Here is a 21,505-nt window from a genome sequence, read left to right as displayed (position 1 = left end):
GGTGACACCCTGCTGAAGGGGGCGGGGCAGCGGCCACAGAGCTGGCAGGTGTTGTTGATATGACAGATGCATCCCTCACTCCCCAGAACTTGGCACCTCTGCTCCCTGCAGGTGCCATGCTCGAGAAGAATGACCGCCCCCGTTTTTCAATTACACACCTGTGTCGGGCCCTCTGTTAGACACTTGACACACATGTATCTTTAGACCTGACCACGACCCTGCAGGATCAATGCACCTCCGTCTCGGGGTGAAGGACAGATGAGCCTTCAATAAGAACGACAGAGCAGGCAGGCAGGAGGGCCCACGTCTGGAACCAGGCACGGACATGCTTCACTCCGCATCCTGGCGCTCACAAAAATTCTGAGTTCTCGTTCAGCGGAACAACAACCGAACACAGGAATACAGCAACCTGGAGAAGCTCGGCCCTGCTGAAATCCAACGTTACAACTGCCGGGGCCCCGAGCCCGGGGCTGAGCTGCCCGGGCCCTGTTTTGGGGGAGGGGGGTATTCTTCTAAAGGGCCAGGTTAAACGCGCGATGTCTCAAGTGCTGTGACTTCCATTAATGATGGAACGATGTGACGCCCTATGCCCTGCTCAGAGGAGTGTATTTTCCACAGAGCACTGAGCAGCAACGTCTAAGAGGGGATCATTTATCGTAACCGGCTGGGGAAAAATTGCTCCTCGGGAGCGGGGGCGGCTCCGCACGCAGACAGGACAGCATGGCCAGATCCATTTCCATCTCGTCCCGAACAACGTTACCAGGCAGCTCTGCGTATGAAGTGAATCTCAGAGGTAACTGATCTAAATAAGTCAGCCGAGGCCCGTGCACAGCCCCTAGGGAGAGGGGTGAGAAACCAACGATGAGAATGCCCCCTGCCGCCTTCAGCACGCCTGGGCGTGGAGAACACAGCTTCTCTCCAGTGTCCAGTGCGATTTCTCCAATCACGATGGGCCTCCTGGTCACTGCGGCGAGGGACAGGAAGTCTGAGACACAGAAAGAGCCGCTTCCAAAGACACGGCCAGAGGGGCCCACTGTACTTGGCCCCAGGTACAAAGGACCTGGGCAGAGAGCACAGATTTTGGTGCCCAGATGGCCATAATGCACGTCACCTCCCTTCTACTTGTTCACATGCAGCGGAGGGTGAGGTGGGTACCGCGCCCAGATCACATGCTGACTCCAGTGGGTTCTCCCGGGGTTTAAATGGGATGCGGCACGTGAGGGACCTAAGACCTTCCCCAGAATAGAGGAGGCTCTGAATAACCAACATTTCCTTTCCGTCTTTCGCCATGAAAAAATCAGCAATAAGAAAAACTGCCTAAAGCATCAATCCTAACGAGAGGAGAGGCGCAGACGTGCTAACTCTTCCAGGAACCAATGACTTCACATCCACTGAGCGCGCTCAGGTCGCCGTGGGCCACGCGTACACCTTCCTTTGTGAAACATCTGTTCGGGTCTTCTGCCTGTTCTTTATGTCTGTCTCTTTAGTATTTAATTTCAGGACTTCTTTTTATATATATACATAGGATACAAGGCCTGGGTTGCACGAATGTATCGTAAATAGGCATTTTCTCCTGGTTGTGTAGCTAGCCTTTTGAGAAGCTGTAGTTATTGTTGTTGTTTTTTATCTTGACAAAATCCATCTGATCAACTTTTTATTTTAAGGTTAGTAGTTTTTGACCCCATCTGGGAACTCGTTGCCCCGAAGTTACGAAGACACTGTAGTTTTTTCTTTAAGTTTATAATTAGTTTTTTATTTGGAGTTCTTTTTGCTTTTCTTTATTCATTTTTCAGAAAGAGAGGAAAGAGAGAGAGAGAGAGAGAGAGAGAGAGAGAGAGAGAGAAGGGGGGAGGAGCAGGAAGCATCAACTCCCATACATGCCTTGACCAGGCAAGCCCACGTTTCGAACCAGCAACCTCAGCGTTCCAAGTCAACACTGTCCCCTGCACCACCACAGGTCAGACTAATTGGAGTTGTTTGTGTGGTTTTTTTGGTTTAGGTCTATAATCCATCTCAAATGAATCATTGTATATGATGTGATGCATGGGTCCATGTATTTTTTTCCCAAAAAAAAATGTATTTAGTTCTTCCGGCATCATTTGTTCAAAAGACTTCTCATCCCGCATGAAATTGTCTCCATGCCTTTTTATTTTTTAAATCAACTGATCAGACACGTGAGTCCACTCTGGGACTGCTATGGTCCCCTGAACTCTTTGCCTGTCGTTACGACAGCAGCATCCTCTGCTGACGACTGCAACGGTACCTTGCCTTAAAATCACATGGCCTGAGTCCACCACCTCTGTGCTTTCTTGTCAAGTACCTGCCTGGTCCACTGGCAACAGTCTGTTCCACTCTGAAAGAATTTTACAAAATAGCTTGTCAATTATCAACCCTCCCCCCCCAAATAATCCTTTCGGGACTTTGATTGGGACGAGTTTTTCATATTGTTACTGATTTTCTGCTTCTTCTGTCAAATACTGAGACACACATTGAACTACCTGACCACGATGTCTCCCTTCATTTCCCCACTTCATGTCCATTCTTCTCTTCAGAGGTCCCTTTTATTTTGCAGCTAAGCCTTTGTTTGAGTGCCTCACAGTGAGGACTGTTAGGTTCTCCTCCCAGTGACGGGAGGCTCACCCACCATCACTGCCGGTCACCTCCTCTGTCCTCCTCCCAGTGACGGGAGGCTCACCCACCATCACTGCCGGTCATCATCTCTGTCCTCCTCCCAGTGACGGGAGGTTCACCCACCATCACTGCCGGTCACCTCCTCTGTCCTCCTCCCAGTGACGGGAGGCTCACCCCACCACCACTGCCGGTCACCTCCTCTGTCCTCCTCCCAGTGACGGGAGGCTCACCCACCACCACTGCCGGTCACCTCCTCTGTCCTCCTCCCAGTGACGGGAGGCTCACCCACCACCACTGCCGGTCACCTCCTCTGTCCTCCTCCCAGTGACGGGAGGCTCACCCACCATCACTGCCGGTCACCTTCTCTGTCCTCCTCCCATCACCACTGCCGGTCACCTTCTCTGTCCTCCTCCCAGTGACGGGAGGCTCACCCACCACCACTGCCGGTCATCATCTCTGTCCTCCTCCCAGTGACGGGAGGCTCACCCACCATCACTGCCGGTCACCTTCTCTGTCCTCCTCCCAGTGACGGGAGGCTCACCCACCACCACTGCCGGTCATCATCTCTATCCTCCTCTCAATGACGGGAGGCTCACCCCACCATCACTGCCGGTCACCTCCTCTGTCCTCCTCCCAGTGACGGGAGGCTCACCCCACCATCACTGCCGGTCACCTTCTCTGTCCTCCTCCCATCACCACTGCCGGTCACCTTCTCTGTCCTCCTCCCAGTGACGGGAGGCTCACCCCACCACCACTGCCGGTCACCTTCTCTGTCCTCCTCCCAGTGACGGGAGGCTCACCCACCATCACTGCCGGTCACCTTCTCTGTCCTCCTCCCATCACCACTGCCGGTCACCTTCTCTGTCCTCCTCCCAGTGACGGGAGGCTCACCCCACCATCACTGCCGGTCACCTCCTCTGTCCTCCTCCCAGTGACGGGAGGCTCACCCCACCACCACTGCCGGTCACCTTCTCTGTCCTCCTCCCAGTGACGGGAGGCTCACCCACCATCACTGCCGGTCACCTTCTCTGTCCTCCTCCCATCACCACTGCCGGTCACCTTCTCTGTCCTCCTCCCAGTGACGGGAGGCTCACCCACCATCACTGCCGGTCACCTTCTCTGTCCTCCTCCCAGTGACGGGAGGCTCACCCACCACCACTGCCGGTCACCTTCTCTGTCCTCCTCCCAGTGACGGGAGGCTCACCCACCACTGCCGGTCACCTTCTCTGTCCTCCTCCCAGTGACGGGAGGCTCACCCACCACTGCCGGTCACCTTCTCTGTCCTCCTCCCAGTGACGGGAGGCTCACCCACCATCACTGCCGGTCATCATCTCTGTCCTCCTCGCAGTGACGGGAGGCTCACCCACCATCACTGCCGGTCATCTTCTCTGTCCTCCTCCCAGTGACGGGAGGCTCACTCACCACCACTGCCGGTCATCATCTGTGTCCTCCTCCCAGTGACGGGAGGCTCACCCACCATCACTGCCGGTCATCTTCTCTGTCCTCCTCCCAGTGACGGGAGGCTCACCCACCATCACTGCCGGTCACCTCCTCTGTCCTCCTCCCAGTGACGGGAGGCTCACCCACCATCACTGCCGGTCACCTTCTCTGTCCTTTTTCTCCTTAAAGTCACCCTGTATGACCATTACTAGACCAGTGCCAACTTTCTGACGATTCGTGTTCACATGGGATATGTTTTCTCCCTGTCATCTGGCTTTTAAACTGTGTGCATTTCATGCTTCCTATAGAAAACAAAGAGTTGGATCTTGCTTTTTTTTACTACCGTCTGACAATTTCTACTTTTATCGGTAAATGCACCGGGCAGTCTGTTAACGGGTAATGGAAGTCTTGGTGCAGCAGTGGAAGCCTCCACATTGCTGAGGGTTTCCTCCATGGCCATGTGCTGGGTTCTCTATCGTCCCCTCTTCTCACCAACTCCCCACTTTGGAATTAAATATGTGTAGTGTCCCATTTTATTCCTTCCAGCTTTACTATCCATACCTTAAGTGTCTGCTCCGGGGTTTACAATAAGCATCTTTAAGCTATCACATTGTAACCACAAATAATATAACATGCAGCATAAGAACATCCATTTCCCCTCCTCCTCTTCTCTTCCTTGTCTCTGTGCTACTTTTTTTGGTTACATACTTTATTCCTGTGTGCGATCTACACTACAAAGTAAATATATCGTTTCATCTCAAAACAGTCAGTAGTCTATTAATAAGGGAGGGAAAGGAATCTTTGATCTTTATTCACTGATTTATGATTCCTGGGACTCATTGTTCCCTAATTTGGCCCCAAATGTCCACTTGGCATTGGTGCTGCCTGATCAGCTTTGTTGGACTGACGGAACAGGGAGACCACGACCGAGCTGTCTCTCAGCCCCGCGAGAGTTCAGCAGCGCCGGAAACATTGGAAGAGCCATTTGAAAGGCCCCCGGTCTGCTAAGCGCTCCTAGCAGAAGCACAAGCAATTACAGGCGAACCCACAGAAGCACCAACACACTCTGCCTAGTCACGTTCAGGAAAATGTCACACAACTGGTGACACAGGTCGTCAGAAGGTTCCCGTCGGTGGGGGAGGAAGGATGGTTGAGAAGAGGGACAGCTGCAGATGTGCACACCGGCACGACACCCCCGGGGGGCCGAGGGGCAAGCGTCTCGTGCAGGAGGTCTGGGGGGGGGGGGCTGAGACAAACGGGCTGCACAGGCAGGGCCATGGCAGACTGGAAGCACCCCCAGCAGCAGCCAGGGCTCTGAGCTCTATGTCACGCGCCCCGGGCCCGGCTCCACGCCGACAGGACGGGGTGGGAGCGAGCTGGGGGCCGTGGTCCCGGCAGGTGACCGTTCCTGCAGTGCAGTGGAACGCACCGGGCTGTCAGGAGCCATGACGGGCCTGGGACCAGTCCGACTTCGTGGGAATGGGAGGGGAGAATCGGAGGGCCTGATGGCTCCAGCTCTGGAGCAGGAAGAGGAAACAGAGGCCCAAAGAAAGCAGACTGAGGACAACAGGTCGGGTGGTCAGCAGCCCATCAGCGAACCACCCGCTCTGCCGAGCGCACGCCTGCACCCAAGCACAAGGCCGCGTTTTTCTCGTCGGAAGCTGTCAGAGCCTCGGGGGCTGTGACGCAGAAGCCAGCTACCCAGCTCCGTGACAACCTGCGCGGCGTCCGAGGAGCCTTTCTCTGCGAGGCGGCTGCAGGAGAGGGGCAGAGGCCGCAGCCTCGGGTCAGGAGGGAGGAGAGGCCCGGGGCGCCCAGAGCCTCCGGCAGCCGTCCTGCAAACTCCAAACAGGGGCCGGCCTGGGCCAGAGAGGCGATGACTCGGGCTGGGAGAGGGGCAGCTGACGACACGGGATGCTGAAGCGCCCGAGAGCGGCCACTAACCCTCGCTCGAGCCGCTCTCCAGTTTGGGGAAGACAGCCTTTCCTATAGACCAAAACTACACGTGTCATTTGGGACCACCGCACTTTAAAGGGAGTTAGTTTTATATCAATGTTAACACGGCATCAGCACTCTCTATTCTGGGGACTAGAGGGCCGACAGGTGGGGGGGGGGCACAGGGTTGAACGAGAGGCTCTCTCCCGGTTCCAGGCTACACAGGCGAGTGCCCACACCACCGCTGCCTTAACCTGCTGACAGCCAATGACCCCACTCCATCCCACCCGGGCACGAAGGTGCAGCTGTGCCCACCGGTGATCAGACCCCCTTTCCAATGACTGCTGGCCGCCCGGGCCAACCCGAGGGGCAGAGGGTCCCCCGCTGGCTGGGGCTCCGCTCAGTGCATTCAGTCTGTGACCCCTACTTCCCTGGGGCCCAAGGTTTGGGTGAGAAATTGTCATTCTCCCCCTCAGAGAGGAATACCTCTCGTGCCTCTGGCCCTGTCTGGTCTGGAGTAGACACGCTGTCTGATCTCCCTCCCCCAAAGGGAGACGAGGTCGGGGGGAAGCGACGAGGACAGGAGACCTCTGGACAGGAATGGCTCCCCGGGCAGACACGGTCTGTGTGCTCAACGGCTGGGCGCCATGGTGCAGAGTCCAGCCGAGGTGCCGAGCAGCTGGGCCCGCACCCGACTCTCACTGGGATGCCAGGGATGGTATAAAAACAGATGCTGTAGTCCTCCGGGCATCCCCAGCTCAGGTCCGCAGGACCAGGACCAGGCTCAGGGCATGGGACCCAGCTCAGGTCCGCAGGACCAGGACCAGGCTCAGGGCATGGGACCCAGCTCAGGTCCGCAGGACCAGGACCAGGCTCAGGGCACGGGACCCAGCTCAGGTCCGCAGGACCAGGACCAGGCTCAGGGCACGGGACCCAGCTCAGGTCCGCAGGACCAGGACTAGGACCAGGCTCAGGGTATGGGACCCAGCTCAGGTCCGCAGGACCAGGACCAGGCTCAGGGTATGGGACCCAGCTCAGGTCCGCAGGACCAGGACCAGGCTCAGGGCATGGGACCCAGCTCAGGTCCGCAGGACCAGGACCAGGCTCAGGGTATGGGACCCAGCTCAGGTCCGCAGGACCAGGACCAGGACCAGGCTCAGGGTATGGGACCCAGCTCAGGTCCGCAGGACCAGGACCAGGACCAGGTTCAGGGTATGGGACCCAGCTCAGGTCCGCAGGACCAGGACCAGGCTCAGGGTATGAGACCCAGCTCAGGTCCGCAGGACCAGGACCAGGCTCAGGGCATGGGACCCAGCTCAGGTCTGCAGGACCAGGACCAGGACCAGGCTCAGGGCACGGGACCCAGCTCAGGTCCGCAGGACCAGGACCAGGCTCAGGGCACGGGACCCAGCTCAGGTCCGCAGGACCAGGACTAGGACCAGGCTCAGGGTATGGGACCCAGCTCAGGTCCGCAGGACCAGGACCAGGCTCAGGGTATGGGACCCAGCTCAGGTCCGCAGGACCAGGACCAGGCTCAGGGCATGGGACCCAGCTCAGGTCCGCAGGACCAGGACCAGGCTCAGGGCATGGGACCCAGCTCAGGTCCGCAGGACCAGGACCAGGCTCAGGGTATGGGACCCAGCTCAGGTCCGCAGGACCAGGACCAGGCTCAGGGCATGGGACCCAGCTCAGGTCTGCAGGACCAGGACCAGGACCAGGCTCAGGGCACGGGACCCAGCTCAGGTCTGCAGGACCAGGACCAGGCTCAGGGTATGGGACCCAGCTCAGGTCCGCAGGACCAGGACCAGGTTCAGGGTATGAGACCCAGCTCAGGTCCGCAGGACCAGGACCAGGCTCAGGGTATGAGACCCAGCTCAGGTCCGCAGGACCAGGACCAGGCTCAGGGCATGGGACCCAGCTCAGGTCTGCAGGACCAGGACCAGGACCAGGCTCAGGGCACGGGACCCAGCTCAGGTCTGCAGGACCAGGACCAGGCTCAGGGTATGGGACCCAGCTCAGGTCCGCAGGACCAGGACCAGGTTCAGGGTATGAGACCCAGCTCAGGTCCGCAGGACCAGGACCAGGCTCAGGGCATGGGACCCAGCTCAGGTCTGCAGGACCAGGACCAGGACCAGGCTCAGGGTATGGGACCCAGCTCAGGTCCGCAGGACCAGGACCAGGCTCAGGACATGGGACCCAGCTCAGGTCTGCAGGACCAGGACCAGGACCAGGCTCAGGGTATGGGACCCAGCTCAGGTCCGCAGGACCAGGACCAGGACCAGGCTCAGGGTATGGGACCCAGCTCAGGTCCGCAGGACCAGGACCAGGCTCAGGGTATGGGACCCAGCTCAGGTCCGCAGGACCAGGACCAGGACCAGGCTCAGGGTATGAGACCCAGCTCAGGTCCGCAGGACCAGGACCAGGCTCAGGGCACGGGACCCAGCTCAGGTCCGCAGGACCAGGACCAGGCTCAGGGTATGGGACCCAGCTCAGGTCCGCAGGACCAGGACCAGGCTCAGGGTATGAGACCCAGCTCAGGTCCGCAGGACCAGGACCAGGCTCAGGGCATGGGACCCAGCTCAGGTCCGCAGGACCAGGACCAGGACCAGGACCAGGCTCAGGGTATGGGACCCAGCTCAGGTCCGCAGGACCAGGACCAGGCTCAGGGCATGGGACCCAGCTCAGGTCCGCAGGACCAGGACCAGGCTCAGGGTATGGGACCCAGCTCAGGTCTGCAGGACCAGGACCAGGACCAGGCTCAGGGTATGGGACCCAGCTCAGGTCTGCAGGACCAGGACCAGGACCAGGCTCAGGGTATGGAACCCAGCTCAGGTCCGTAGGACCAGGACCAGGCTCAGGGCACGGGACCCAGCTCAGGTCTGCAGGACCAGGACCAGGACCAGGCTCAGGGTATGAGACCCAGCTCAGGTCCACAGGACCAGGACCAGGCTCAGGGTATGGGACCCAGCTCAGGTCCGCAGGACCAGGCTCAGGGTATGGGACCCAGCTCAGGTCCGCAGGACCAGGACCAGGCTCAGGGCACGGGACCCAGCTCAGGTCCGCAGGACCAGGACCAGGCTCAGGGCACGGGACCCAGCTCAGGTCCGCAGGACCAGGACCAGGCTCAGGGCACGGGACCCAGCTCAGGTCCGCAGGACCAGGACCAGGCTCAGGGCACGGGACCCAGCTCAGGTCCGCAGGACCAGGACCAGGCTCAGGGCACGGGACCCAGCTCAGGTCCGCAGGACCAGGACCAGGCTCAGGGCACGGGACCCAGCTCAGGTCCGCAGGACCAGGACCAGGCTCAGGGCACGGGACCCAGCTCAGGTCCGCAGGACCAGGACCAGGCTCAGGGCACGGGACCCAGCTCAGGTCTGCAGGACCAGGACCAGGACCAGGCTCAGGGTATGAGACCCAGCTCAGGTCCACAGGACCAGGACCAGGCTCAGGGTATGGGACCCAGCTCAGGTCCGCAGGACCAGGCTCAGGGTATGGGACCCAGCTCAGGTCCGCAGGACCAGGACCAGGCTCAGGGTACGGGACCCAGCTCAGGTCCGCAGGACCAGGACCAGGCTCAGGGCACGGGACCCAGCTCAGGTCCGCAGGACCAGGACCAGGCTCAGGGCATGGGGACGACCACAGACAAGCATGTGGCCGTGTCATCATAACTGTCACAGCCTGTCACAAGGTGGGACGCCATTCCTCACAACTACGGGACACCCGCCTGTTTCTCTGAAGAGGCCTGGAGGCCCCGGGAGTCTGCGCAGCGTGGCTCTGGGCTCTAAGTCGAGCGCCCACAGAGCACGGGCCCGTTTACCTGGTCGCCGGCAGCGTGCTGACCCGGGTGAAGAACACGGACGGCTCGACCTCCACGTGCAGCCCCAGCGACAGGTGCCTGTAGAACCCCTCCGCGTGGCCCGGGCCTCCCGAGTATTTGAAGTTCAGGATGGCCTCCAGCGTCTGCGGAGACACAAGACATGGTATTAGCACTCCCCAGGCCTACCGGCATCCCTGCAGGAGGCAGGCTCCCTTGGGAGAGGCTGACCACAACCCTGCTGGTGAAGTGACTCCTCCTTCCCCAGGGGACGCCTGCCCCACCCCTGTGACCCCGTGTGGGTCTGCAGCTGCCACTCTGAGACCAGGCACACAAACTCCACCTTCCCCAGGGGACGCCTGCCCCACCCCCGTGACCCCGTGTGGGTCTGCAGCTGCCACTCTGAGACCGGGCACACAAGCGTAAAGGGGCTCCCATCCCCTGTACGTCTCGGTCCTGTGCGTGGAGGTCCTGTGTGGACACTGCACTTGAGAGAGGACAGGCATTGTGACCAGCACCGCTCACACACACACGTCTGCTGGGGGCTGCCGTCGGGAGGCGCAGCGTGGCTCCCAGGCCAGCAGCTACAAACTCACAACACTTCCCTGAACCCATGGAGAGACATGGTCACAAGGTTACCACGAGCCAGAAGGCCGTGGAAAGACAAGGCCTCCCAGAAGGGACAGGTGGAGACACCATGTCACCAGAGGCAGACAGCTGCCACACAACAGGCTAGAAGGGAATCAGCTCAAGTTTAATGAGCTGCCACAGGACGAGGAGGGGTCTCTCAAGGTGCAGCACAGAGGGAGGGGCGCTACCACCACAGGGAAGGTAAGAAGTCCAACCCCCGGCCGCCACCCCCACCCCCACCCCGCCCCTACCCAGACCCTCCTCTCCCTGAGTCAAAACCCTCAGCTTCCAGGAGAGGGGCAGCAAATGCCAAGGGCAGGAGTAAATATCCGATTCCAGCTGGGGGAGGGCAGAGGCTGCTGGGAGGTCTCCCCGACCGGGCGCAGCACCCCACCCTTCTCAGCCTCCTTCTCGGCTGGGAGACGGAAACAGCCACGAGTGCCTGTCTCACTGGACTGTGCGGCAGCGTCGAGGGAATAACGGTGGTGTCAGAGCAGGGAGGCACACGGGAACAGCCACGAGTGCCTGTCTCACTGGGCTGTGCGGCAGCGTCGAGGGAATAGCGGTGGTGTCAGGCAGGGAGGCACACGGGAACAGCCACGAGTGCCTGTCTCACTGGGCTGTGCGGAAGCACAGAGGGGAATAACGGTGGTGCCAGGGCAGGGAGGCACACGGGAACAGCCACGAGTACCCGTCTCACTGGGCTGTGCGGAAGCGTCGAGGGGAATAACGGTGGTGTCAGGGCAGGGAGGCACACGGGAAATAACCCTCCCGCCCTCTGCACCTCGCCACCCGACGCCCGGAGGCAACGTGGCTTAGTGAGGAGACGAAGGGGGAATGAGTTTCACCGCCATTTCTTTTCTGGTCTTTTTTATATATTTTTTTCCCATGGGGAAAGACACATAACAAAAAAGTTTACCCTTTTTACTGTTTTAAAATGCATAGTTCTGTTGCAGGAAGCACATTCACACTGCTGTGACAAACGTCACCGCCACCGTCTCCAGAACTTGTCATCTTCCCAAATGGAAACTCTGTACTTAGGAAACACTGAGTCCCTACTTTCCCCTCCGCACCAACATTCTCCTTCCGAGTCTGACGACCCCAGAGACCCTCACGGAGATGGAAATAGGCCGTTGTTGTCCTTGTGTGCCGGGCTTGCTTCACTTAGTATAATGCCCTCCAGGGTCAGCCATGTTGCAGAATGTTACCAGAACTTCCTTCCTTTTTAAAGCTGAAAAGTGCCCCCATGTCCGTAGAGACCGCGCTGCCCACCCACCTGTCCATGGCCAGCTGGGAGGCTCCCCGTCTTCTGACTGCTGTGAATCACGCTGTTACGAACGGGAATGTGCAGATACCTGTTCTGAGACCTTGCTTTCAGCTGTGCTGGGTACCCGTGGATTGATGTCTCTTTAATTTTATCAAGAATCCAGCCATTTCCCACAGGGGCTGCACCATTTTACATTCCCACCCCAGTGCACAAGGGCTGACGTGTCTACACACCCTCCTCAACATTTGTTAGTTTCTGGTTTTGAGGGGTTGTTGTCCTTTTTTTAATTTTATTGTTTTATTATTTTTTTTAATAATAACCCTCCTAATAGGGGCATGAAGCAACATCTCGTTTCCATTTTGACTTGCATTTTCCCACCGAAGAGTGACATTAAGCATCTTCTCACATGCTCACTGGCCACCTACTAGTGTCCTGGAGGAGATGACTGTTTCAAGTCCTCCGTCCCACCCTGACAGCTCACTCCCCCGTGCCCCCCAGGGTGTCTGCCGTGCCTGCGTGTCTACAGGCCCCCTTCCACGTTCCTGCTCCCAGGGGACCGTCCTGACTCTCTCCTCAGACACAAGTGGCACTCCTCCGTCAAGGCCCAGAGAAAGCCACGCCTTCCCCCCAAAACACTTCTATTCCCCTCGCTTAAAAAGGGCTCAGTAAAATACAGAGGCCAGATAGATAGATTATAGAAGATAGATAGATAATAGATTAGATAGATAGGTAGATAGATGATAGATAGATGACAGATTAGATAGACAGGTAGATAGATAGATGATAGGTAGATGATAGATAGATGACAGGTTAGATAGGTAGATGGATGATAGGTAGATGATAGATAGAGAGATGACAGGTTAGATAGGTAGACAGATAGATGATAGGTAGATGACAGATGATAGATTAGATAGGTAGATAGATGATACACACACACACACACACACACACATATATATATATATATATGGATGGCTTTCATTGTTTATACATGCAGGGATCATCTTTTAGACTCACCAAATTCCCAAATCATTTTCCCAAACCACAAAGCAGTGACCTGTCATCTCAGAAACATGGCCGGTGCCCTGGGAACGTGTCTTGCATTCTGTGAAAACCCCCTGTCATCCGCAGAAGGTGAGACCCCCTCCACCCCAGACACATGCGTCCCAACAGGCTTTCTGACTCCACATGACTGTCACTAGTTTGGTCTAGTTTTTCGTTCACCTGCGAACACCCCCAGGGGCTCTCTGAGTGCCAGGCACAGGCTTGGGATAGGATGCGTAAGCTGTGGTCCCTGATCTCAGGAAACCCAGAAAACCCTGGGCGAATGGATGTCTGAATAAATGAACTAATAAGCAAATAAAGCCACGGCCCGGACACACACACACACACACACACGCACGGCAGCTTCCTCCACTGCAGCCACACTGGTCAAGAAAGGAAACAGACACCAGACAATGGTTTGCAAAGGCAAAGGCAAAAAAAGAAAAAGAAAAAAAAGAGCTAAATAACAAAAAATGTCACACCCGCTTTGTTTTTTAGTGTAAACTAAAAGTCGCCCCCGGGCAGTGTGTAGTAGAAACCTCCCGGGAACTGAGCGCCAGGTGCAGAGACAGAGCAGCCGCATGGACCAAGTCTGCTGTTTCCTCGGATGTCTCTCTGCTCTGCAGAGAGTCGGGGGAAAAGATATAATTACAGAGAAAATATCTATCTAACTTATGAAAATCAGGCACAGAAGAGGTTTTGTGAAATTATCAAGTATTAGCGCCGTTCCTCCTTGATTAAAATATAGAAGCTTCCTCAGCTGCATAAAATTAGAATATTTTAATAAAACCCCTGGGCGGGTTGGTAAGAACACGGGATGTTCAAGTTTCTCAATCAAAACCTAACGGGAAGCAAGGTCCTACTCTGCCACGAGGCCTTCTCCACTTAGAGCGCGTGCAGTCCTTACTGTGCGAAGAGGTTATTACAAAAGCCAGTCACGGGCCAGGAGATAAGAAAGAAACTGTTTACCTTCTAAGCATACAACTGACTGTTGGGGCTGAAACGAAGGGTCTTCCCAGGGCGACCTTCTCCCGAGCACATGCCCAGTGCTCTGCTAAGTGAGCTGTACACACACGGCCCTCGGAAGAAAGTCCTGTTCCCATAAACCAGCCTCAGAGCAGTGGGGTGGTGGGCCCAGGCCACAGGCCCAGGAAGCAGGACGTCCCGGACACAAACCCGGAGCTGCCTGGCGGAGCAGCCTGCTCTCCTGCCGTGAGTACAAATTATTCAGAATAGCATTCATTCCTCCAGGCAACTGTCCACTCACAACCCCAGAGGACCATCTACCACGTGACGACAGGCTATCAGAAAACACGGTACCACTGAAACACCATTCTCTTGAAAATATCAATGAAAGGGACAACCCTCTAAGTCAGGCTAATCAAGGAAACAGAGAAACTAACTGCCAGTATCAACCGTGAACATGAGTGTCTTCTATCGGTACAGATCCTACACACATGAAAAAATAATACAGGAATCATGCAGCCAGCTTAGTGGCAATGGAGTCAACAACTTAGATGAAATGGACACATTACCAGACGGGACCGAGAGAAACAGGAAAACCCAAAGTCTCCCAGCAACTGAAGACGGACATTGACTTCAAGGTTACAACCCCTCCCAAAAGCTCAGAAGGTTTCCCAGTGAATTCGATCAAACTTTTAGGGTAAAGATGTCAGCAATTTCGCCTGACCAGGTGGTGGCGCAGTGGATAGAGCGTCGGACTGGGATGCGGAAGGACCCAGGTTCGAGACCCCGAGGTGGCCAGCTTGAGCGCGGGCTCATATGGCTTGAGCAAAGAGCTCACCAGCTTGGACCCAAGGTCGCTGGCTCCAGCAGGGGGTTACTCGGTCTGCTGAAGGCCCGCGGTCAAGGCACATGTGAGAAAGCAATCAATGAACAACTAAGAAGTCGCAACGCGCAACGAGAAACTGATGATTGATGCTTCTCATCTCTCTCCGTTCCTGTCTGTCTGTCCCTGTCTATCTCTGCCTCTGTAAAAATAAAAATAAATAAATAAATAAAAAATAAAAGATGTCAGCAATTTCACAAACCTCTTCAGAAAACAGAGAAAGGGAGAGAGGGTCCTCATTCTTCTCATGAGGCCAGTGGTGCCCAAATACCAAATTCAGACAGAACTTACATGGGGGGGGGGGTGGACAAAAACCTACAGGCCTATATTCCCCATGAATTTAGATGTAAAAACCCTTAACAAAAATATTACAGAATCAAATATAGTAATGGATAAAATAGGTAATATTTATACATCGTGACCAAATAAGTTGATCTCAACAACGCAAGGTTGGTGTGACATCGGAAAATCAATGTCATTCACCATATTAACAGGCTATTTACAAACAAAAAAATAAAAGAAAGCCACGTGATCATCTCAATAGCTTCAGAAAATACAGTTGACAAAACTCAAAACCCATTTATGATCTTTTTCATAAATCTCACCAAACTGGGCATGAAAGGAACAACCTCAATCTACAAAGTGTACTCATAAACAACTTGCAGTTTAAACCACATTTAATGGTAAACTAAATGTTTTACCCCTAAGCCCCCTCCCCCCTAAAAAAGAGGCCAGGCCATGGCTTTCATTATTTCTATCCTCACTGTACTTGAGATACTAGCAAGTTCAATAAGGCAAGAAAAAAAAAGACATACACATTGGAAAGGAAGAAGTAAAACTGTCCACAGACAACACAATCAGGGCATCTAATAGCTACCTTGAAAAGTATATGGCTTACCAAAGGAGTTACCAAAGGGAAGGGGGGGAAGTTACTCTTATTTGGAGAAACGTCCAAATTACTAAAGTTGTGTGCAGTGATGAACTCTCCCTGGGTACAGGTGTTCAAACAGTGAACAGCTGTTAGGCCTACACTGCATGGCAAAGGTGAACCTTTAAAAGACTTCTCAAGTCCTTCTATCCCATGTCAAAGATTAAATGATTTTAGCTACAAAAAATAGTTAGAAGTTAAAAAGAGGCCTTAAAGTAATCAAGTCAGCCAATCTTGCTTTTCACCTGGGGAACCCAAGATCCAGAAAGGCACAGGACAACTGATGTTGGCCGAGGCCAAGGCTCATGTTCATATCTGGCCCTTCCTCTCACACCAAGCCCCTCTGAAAGGGAAGGAGGGGATGCCCTTCCCTGGGCCCCTTCTCAAGGTGGTCAGGCACCATCCAGACGGGCCCAGGACAGCAATGAGATCTAGTCCAGATTCTTGTCCGCGAAACAAAACAGAGAAAAAAAAGGGCTTGGAACAAGCTACCTCAAGAGAAAGAAGGGTTGTAGATTGATTTCTTGTTGTTGTTTTTATAGGTTTTCTTCCTTATCCAACAGGAAGAAAAGTTTATCAACAAATCATTATTCGAGGACAACGGGGGAAGTGTGAATGGACCGTATACAGTGGTACCTTGAGATACGAATTTAATTCGTTCTGTCACCAAGCTCATAAGTCAGTCAACTCATATATTAAACTGCCGATACCAGACCTGTGTGCCAATGCGCCAACTAGCAGCAGCTTCCCGAATCACGACTCGTGGCTTGGAATTTCACTCGGTTCTTGAAAAAAAATATGGACCGAGTCGCAGCTAGGATCTTAAAAAATTCGTATGTTGGTCTGTCAGTATCTCAAGGTACCACTGTATTACACAACAGCACTGTACCAACGTCAGATTTCGTGGGTGTGACAATGACACAGCAGGTCCTCAAATAACATCACTTTATATAAGGCTGATAAAAAAAAGGAAAGAAATCAGTTCCCAGCCAGGGCCACGGTCTCCGGTCTCCGAGTCTGGGTGGGTTTCCCTGAGTGGTGGCCGTCTGGTGGCGACCCTGGCACATGGCTGCCTCTCCCAGGACCTCTGCGCTTATCTTCACAGCGGAATCCACTGGCTGATCGCTCACAGAATCCTCTCCCAGCTCAGTGCGCACAAGGGTCCAGGAGCTAGAGCCCCGCCCCCACCCCGCAGACAACCGCTGACCCCACCCCCGCCCGTCCCGCCAACATCAGCTGACTCAACCCCCGCCTGCCCCTCCATCAGCTGACCCCACCCCCGCCCCGCCCCGCAGACATCAGCTGACCCCACACCCACCCGTCCCGCGGACATCGGCTGACCCCACCCCCGCCTCCCCACAGACATCAGCTGACCCCACCCCTCCGACATCAGCTGACCCCACCCCCGCACCGCACCGCAGACATCAGCTGACCCCACACCCACCCGTCCCGCCCTGCGTGAACACTGAGCAGCTGAGTCTCAGCGAGAGCAGCCGCAGCCCTCGCTGGGCCTCGGTCTCCGCGGTGAAGGCCGAGTCCAGCAGCAGCGTGCCCGCAACCCGCCAGGCACTGCGTCCTCCGTGTCCAAGACCCGCCAGCACGCCCATCTCGGCCAACAGGAAAAGAGTGAGAAAAGGAAGCTGCCTTTTAAGATGCCACCTTGTCCGCTGGTCGTGTACGGCTAAGGCCTCTCATTTGCTGATTTAAAAACAACAAGTGTGGCCCTGGCCGGTTGGCTCAGTGGTAGAGCGTCGGCCTGGCGTGCAGGAGTCCCGGGTTCGATTCCCGGCCAGGGCACACAGGAGAAGCGCCCATCTGCTTCTCCACCCCTCCCCCTCTCCTTCCTCTCTGTCTCTCTCTTCCCCTCCCGCAGTCAAGGCTCCACTGGAGCAAAGTTGGCCTGGGCGCTGAGGATGGGCGCTGGGCTCTGTGGCCTCTGCCTCAGGCGCTAGAGTGGCTCTGGATGCAACAGAGTGATGCCCCAGAGGGACAGAGCATCACCCCCTGGTGGGCATGCCGGGTGGATCCCGGTCAGGCGTATGCGGGAGTCTGTCTGACTGCCTCCCCGTTTCCAGCTTCGGAAAAATGAAAAAAAAAAAAAACAAGTGTGGTTTGGATTTGCCATTTGCTCGACTGTACCCAAAGCGTGTCAGTGACAGAATTCGATCCCGTATCTATCCAACTCTGAAGTCCTCGCTACCACACGGCGAGGCACCACTGTGCACATACGCAGTGTGACCCACGTGAATGTCAGGTCCCTGCCCTGACGGTCCCTCCAGCACGGGGTGCCCCGTGCTTGCTCACAGCCTGGCACACAGCGCCTGGTGGAGGAACCCAGCGAACACTCTCTGAATAAATGAATGACAGGAACACCTCCAGCCCTCAGAGGAGGGGTTTCCCGAGCACGGTGGCTCCCCAGTCCCTGGGAGGATACGTCTCCACAATGAATGGAAACCTGGCAGCCCACAGATGCCGCTGCCTCCGCTGAACGCACAGCTGTGGAAGAGAACGTCCTCCCGCGTCTGCTAAGTGTGCCTTTGCCTTTCTAATTACACTCACCTCAGACGTGTTCCCTCTAGAGACCGAGAATAGCTAAATAACATAATTACAAAGGAGTAACATTCTATGTCAGCTGAAAACAGTAAGCCAGAGGTAAGCTAGGATTAGCGAACAGACAGTAAGTCAGTGTGAACAACCATTACGAGCGAAAACAAAAGCGATACGTAATGAGAGCATAGACCTTCACCCCAAAACAAGAGCCACCAAGGCATTTGACTTCTTCCCTCTGGTCACCCCAGCAACCGGCACCGGTCAGGAGGAAAGACAGGGAGCGGCCGGTGCCCCACGCCCGGAAGCCCCACGCCCAGCGCCCCGTGCCCGGCTCAGACAGCAGCAGCCCTGCACTCCCTGGGCGGCCTCGAAGCTCCAGCTCCTTCGTGCGCAAAGACCCAGGAAGCTTCCCTGTCCTCAGGACGCTTGGTTGTGAGCACTGAATGCAAAAACGAGGAGTCTAACCAGCATCAGTGCCCCGTTTCCACGTGGAGCCCACCTGGTCTCCTGAACAGAGACCCAGGCGGCACTCAGCCTTCTGGGGAAACAGGGGCCGTGGGTGGAAGGCCACCGCCAGGGTCAGCCTCGACGCAGGACGCCCCGGTCGATGACATTCCTCTGGGTATTCAGATGCCGCGTGGTGCCTTTCACCAACCGTACACTCAGAGCCGGTACCACTCTGTTCAACCAGGAGAAACGAAAAGCAGTTCCCGCCAAGACTACGGTCAGAACGTGGCTCATGTGCTCGCAGCACTGGCTGCCCACAGGCCAGCCGCCCCTCTGACAGGATGATGGCATTTTAACCGGAAGAAAAAGAAATTGGGGGACGATTATTTTTAAGTAAGACATGAGCTGGATCAAGGCTGGAGAATAGGGCTGACGTGAGGTGGCCAGCCCACCTTTTACCTAGGGAGCACCTGGGTAAGTCCCAGGTGTTGGAAAACGAGACTAGAAAGACAGGTGTGGACAGCAGAGAGGGGTCTTGGCCCTGGACTCCTCACAGCCACTGACCCCCTCTCTCCCCTTGCTGGTCCCACTGAGCCCTGGGCCGTGCTCCCTGCCCCGGCCCTCTTTCCCAGACCGCGGGGGGCCCATCACACTGCGGGAAGGCAGGAGGTCCCAAGGGATATTACTGAACTGTTTTTGCGGTTTCTAAATGATGTAGGAATGCAGAGAAGGACACAGGGTTTACCTAACAGTGATCTGTCCTCTTTCAAACTGGAGCCATTATAACAGCAGTTGTAAATGTTTTTATTTGAGTCTTCGCACTAGGACGTAAACAAAAGCCTGGGTTCAGATCTTAGCTCCATAAGGAAAGGCCCCGCTCTGTTCTCTGGGCCTCACCGTCCTGGCCTGTCAGGTGGAGACGCCGCTCACCCCATAAGCCTGTTCTGAGAAACGAAACTGTGTGGAGAGGGGACCTAGAAAGGTCCCCGTCACACCCACAATGAACGGCTCTTGGTCCTGGGAGGACGGGCCGAGTCTCCCCGGTGACCGGCTCAGGCGGCGGCCTGGACAGACAGGCTCCAGCTGCCCTGCGTGGACAGGGCTCTGCCCGCCGCTCGTGCGGCCTCGTGGGCTGGGGCGCAGCGCCACCGAGACAGCTCCTCCCCTCCAGGGTGCGGTCACGCGGCTCCTGCTGCAGCTCCCCTTCAGCCGTGCACACACATGCACATAGACATGCAGTCACATGCTCACACGCAATCACACGTATGCAGACACAGTCAGACACAGTCACACACACACGAGCGCATGCACGCCCCTCGGTGAGGCGCCTTCCATGAATGCCGTTTCATGCAGCCCCCGCGAGGAGAGACAGGAGCACATGGACGGCTCCAAGGCCCTTGCTCAGCCCCTCCCGCGTGTCTGGTGCCTGGTTGAGGACACGCCTGCCCCTGGGATGGTCACTCTGTCTAACGCCCGAGCGTGCTCTCCCACTGAACCGCACTGCTCAGCACAGCACCCCGCGTCGGAGGCACACGGGGGGCTGGGGGCAGGGCAGAGGCTAACTCGTGGAGGAGGAGACGGAGGCGTACAGAGCTGCAGGGACCGACCCAGAGCCATAAAGCCCATGAAGAGCAGGATCAAACGTGAGGGGCGCTGGGGCTCACGGCCTTGCGTGCAAGGCCACGTTGGTGGGAACTCCTGCCCAGACCCGAGCACCCGAGGAATCTGTGCTGCTGACTCCCCGCCACCAGGCAGCCACGGAGCGAAGCCAGCGGATGCTGCCGGTGGAACAGTCCAAGGAAACAGACAGATGCGAGCAGACGGCTGTCGCAGTGCCGAGGTGTAAAGCCAAGGGTATGGGTGCAGCGCGGGGTCCACAGGGACACTCGGGGATCTGAGTCCACAGGGACACTCGGGGATCTGAGTCCACAGGGACACTCGGGGATCTGGGTCCACAGGGACACTCGGGGATCTGAGTCCACAGGGACACTCGGGGATCTGGGTCCACAGGGACACTCGGGGATCTGAGTCCACAGGGACACTCGGGGATCTGGGTCCACAGGGACACTCGGGGATCTGAGTCCACAGGCCACCACGCCTGAGGCCTGCCGCCAGCTGGAGGGAGGGTGCGGCAGCAACCTTTGGCCTTCACGCCGGCGGCCGCCTGCGGGGTCAGCCGGGCTGGGCTCCCTATGTCTCGTGAGTCACAAGAATCAAGACGCAAGTCCTTTCAGACCGTTTATCTGACGCTCCCTAACAGGTCGGCTGTGGCGGGCCCGGCAGGATCCACAGGCGCGGAGTCCAGAGCCTCCCGACAGGGACCGCGGAAGAAAGGGTTCCACGTCTACGGAAAGCCTACCTAGCGTGCCGAGCAAGAAGCTCTGTGCCCTCACGTGACTCTCACAGCAGACCTCGTGCCACGGGGAGGGCGCCCTGCCTGCCGGCCTCTCCCAGGGCTCAGAACCGTCTGAACGCAAAGCGCCGCTCTGCGCCCTCCGCGCCTGGCACGGCCCGCCCGTCCCAGCTCCCGGCCCAGGTTCCTGGTGATCCGGTGTGCTGCGAGGCTCTGGACTGGCCCCTGACCCAGACAGTGGACTGAGGGAGGGGTCAGCAGATGGGCTGAGAAGGGGGGGTACGGAAATTCTGTGGACTGGATTTGATTCTTTTTCGTGAGCCTGAAATTATTTCAAAACAGAGTTAAAAACGTAAATGGCGAGCATGGAAGCACGGCGGCGGCGGCAGCTGTTCCTGAGTGCTGACTCGGTGCTGCATGAGTGTGGCGGCCACTCTCTCCGGCCGCGCCGTGCAGGGCTTGGCCTCCCACGGGACACCGAGTCAGGCTGAGGCCCTGCAGCGAGGTTAGGAGGACAGAGTGGGGGCACACAGGCACACAATCCAGCCCCCACCCTGACATGCCCCCGGGTCAGCTGCATCGTCACCGCTGGCTTCTCCGAAAAGCTGGAGGACACC

At 56.7% G+C, this 21,505-nt stretch overlaps 1 protein-coding gene across 4 annotated transcripts in view; it reads right to left on the bottom strand.

Moving 5' to 3' along the window:
• Positions 1–21,505, bottom strand: part of TRAPPC9 (trafficking protein particle complex subunit 9) — a 355,177-nt gene that overhangs the window by 126,126 nt on the left and 207,546 nt on the right. For all 4 annotated transcript variants that reach the window (XM_066265607.1, XM_066265609.1, XM_066265608.1 and 1 more), the window contains one exon: positions 9,824–9,966. In XM_066265607.1, coding sequence (XP_066121704.1) covers positions 9,824–9,966 — 143 coding nt within the window. The remainder of the gene's footprint in view (positions 1–9,823; positions 9,967–21,505) is intronic.

The sequence above is a fragment of the Saccopteryx bilineata genome, chromosome 3 (genome assembly GCF_036850765.1).
Source record: "Saccopteryx bilineata isolate mSacBil1 chromosome 3, mSacBil1_pri_phased_curated, whole genome shotgun sequence".
NCBI lineage: Eukaryota > Metazoa > Chordata > Mammalia > Chiroptera > Emballonuridae > Saccopteryx > Saccopteryx bilineata.
This window is presented reverse-complemented; position numbering and strand designations above follow the sequence as displayed.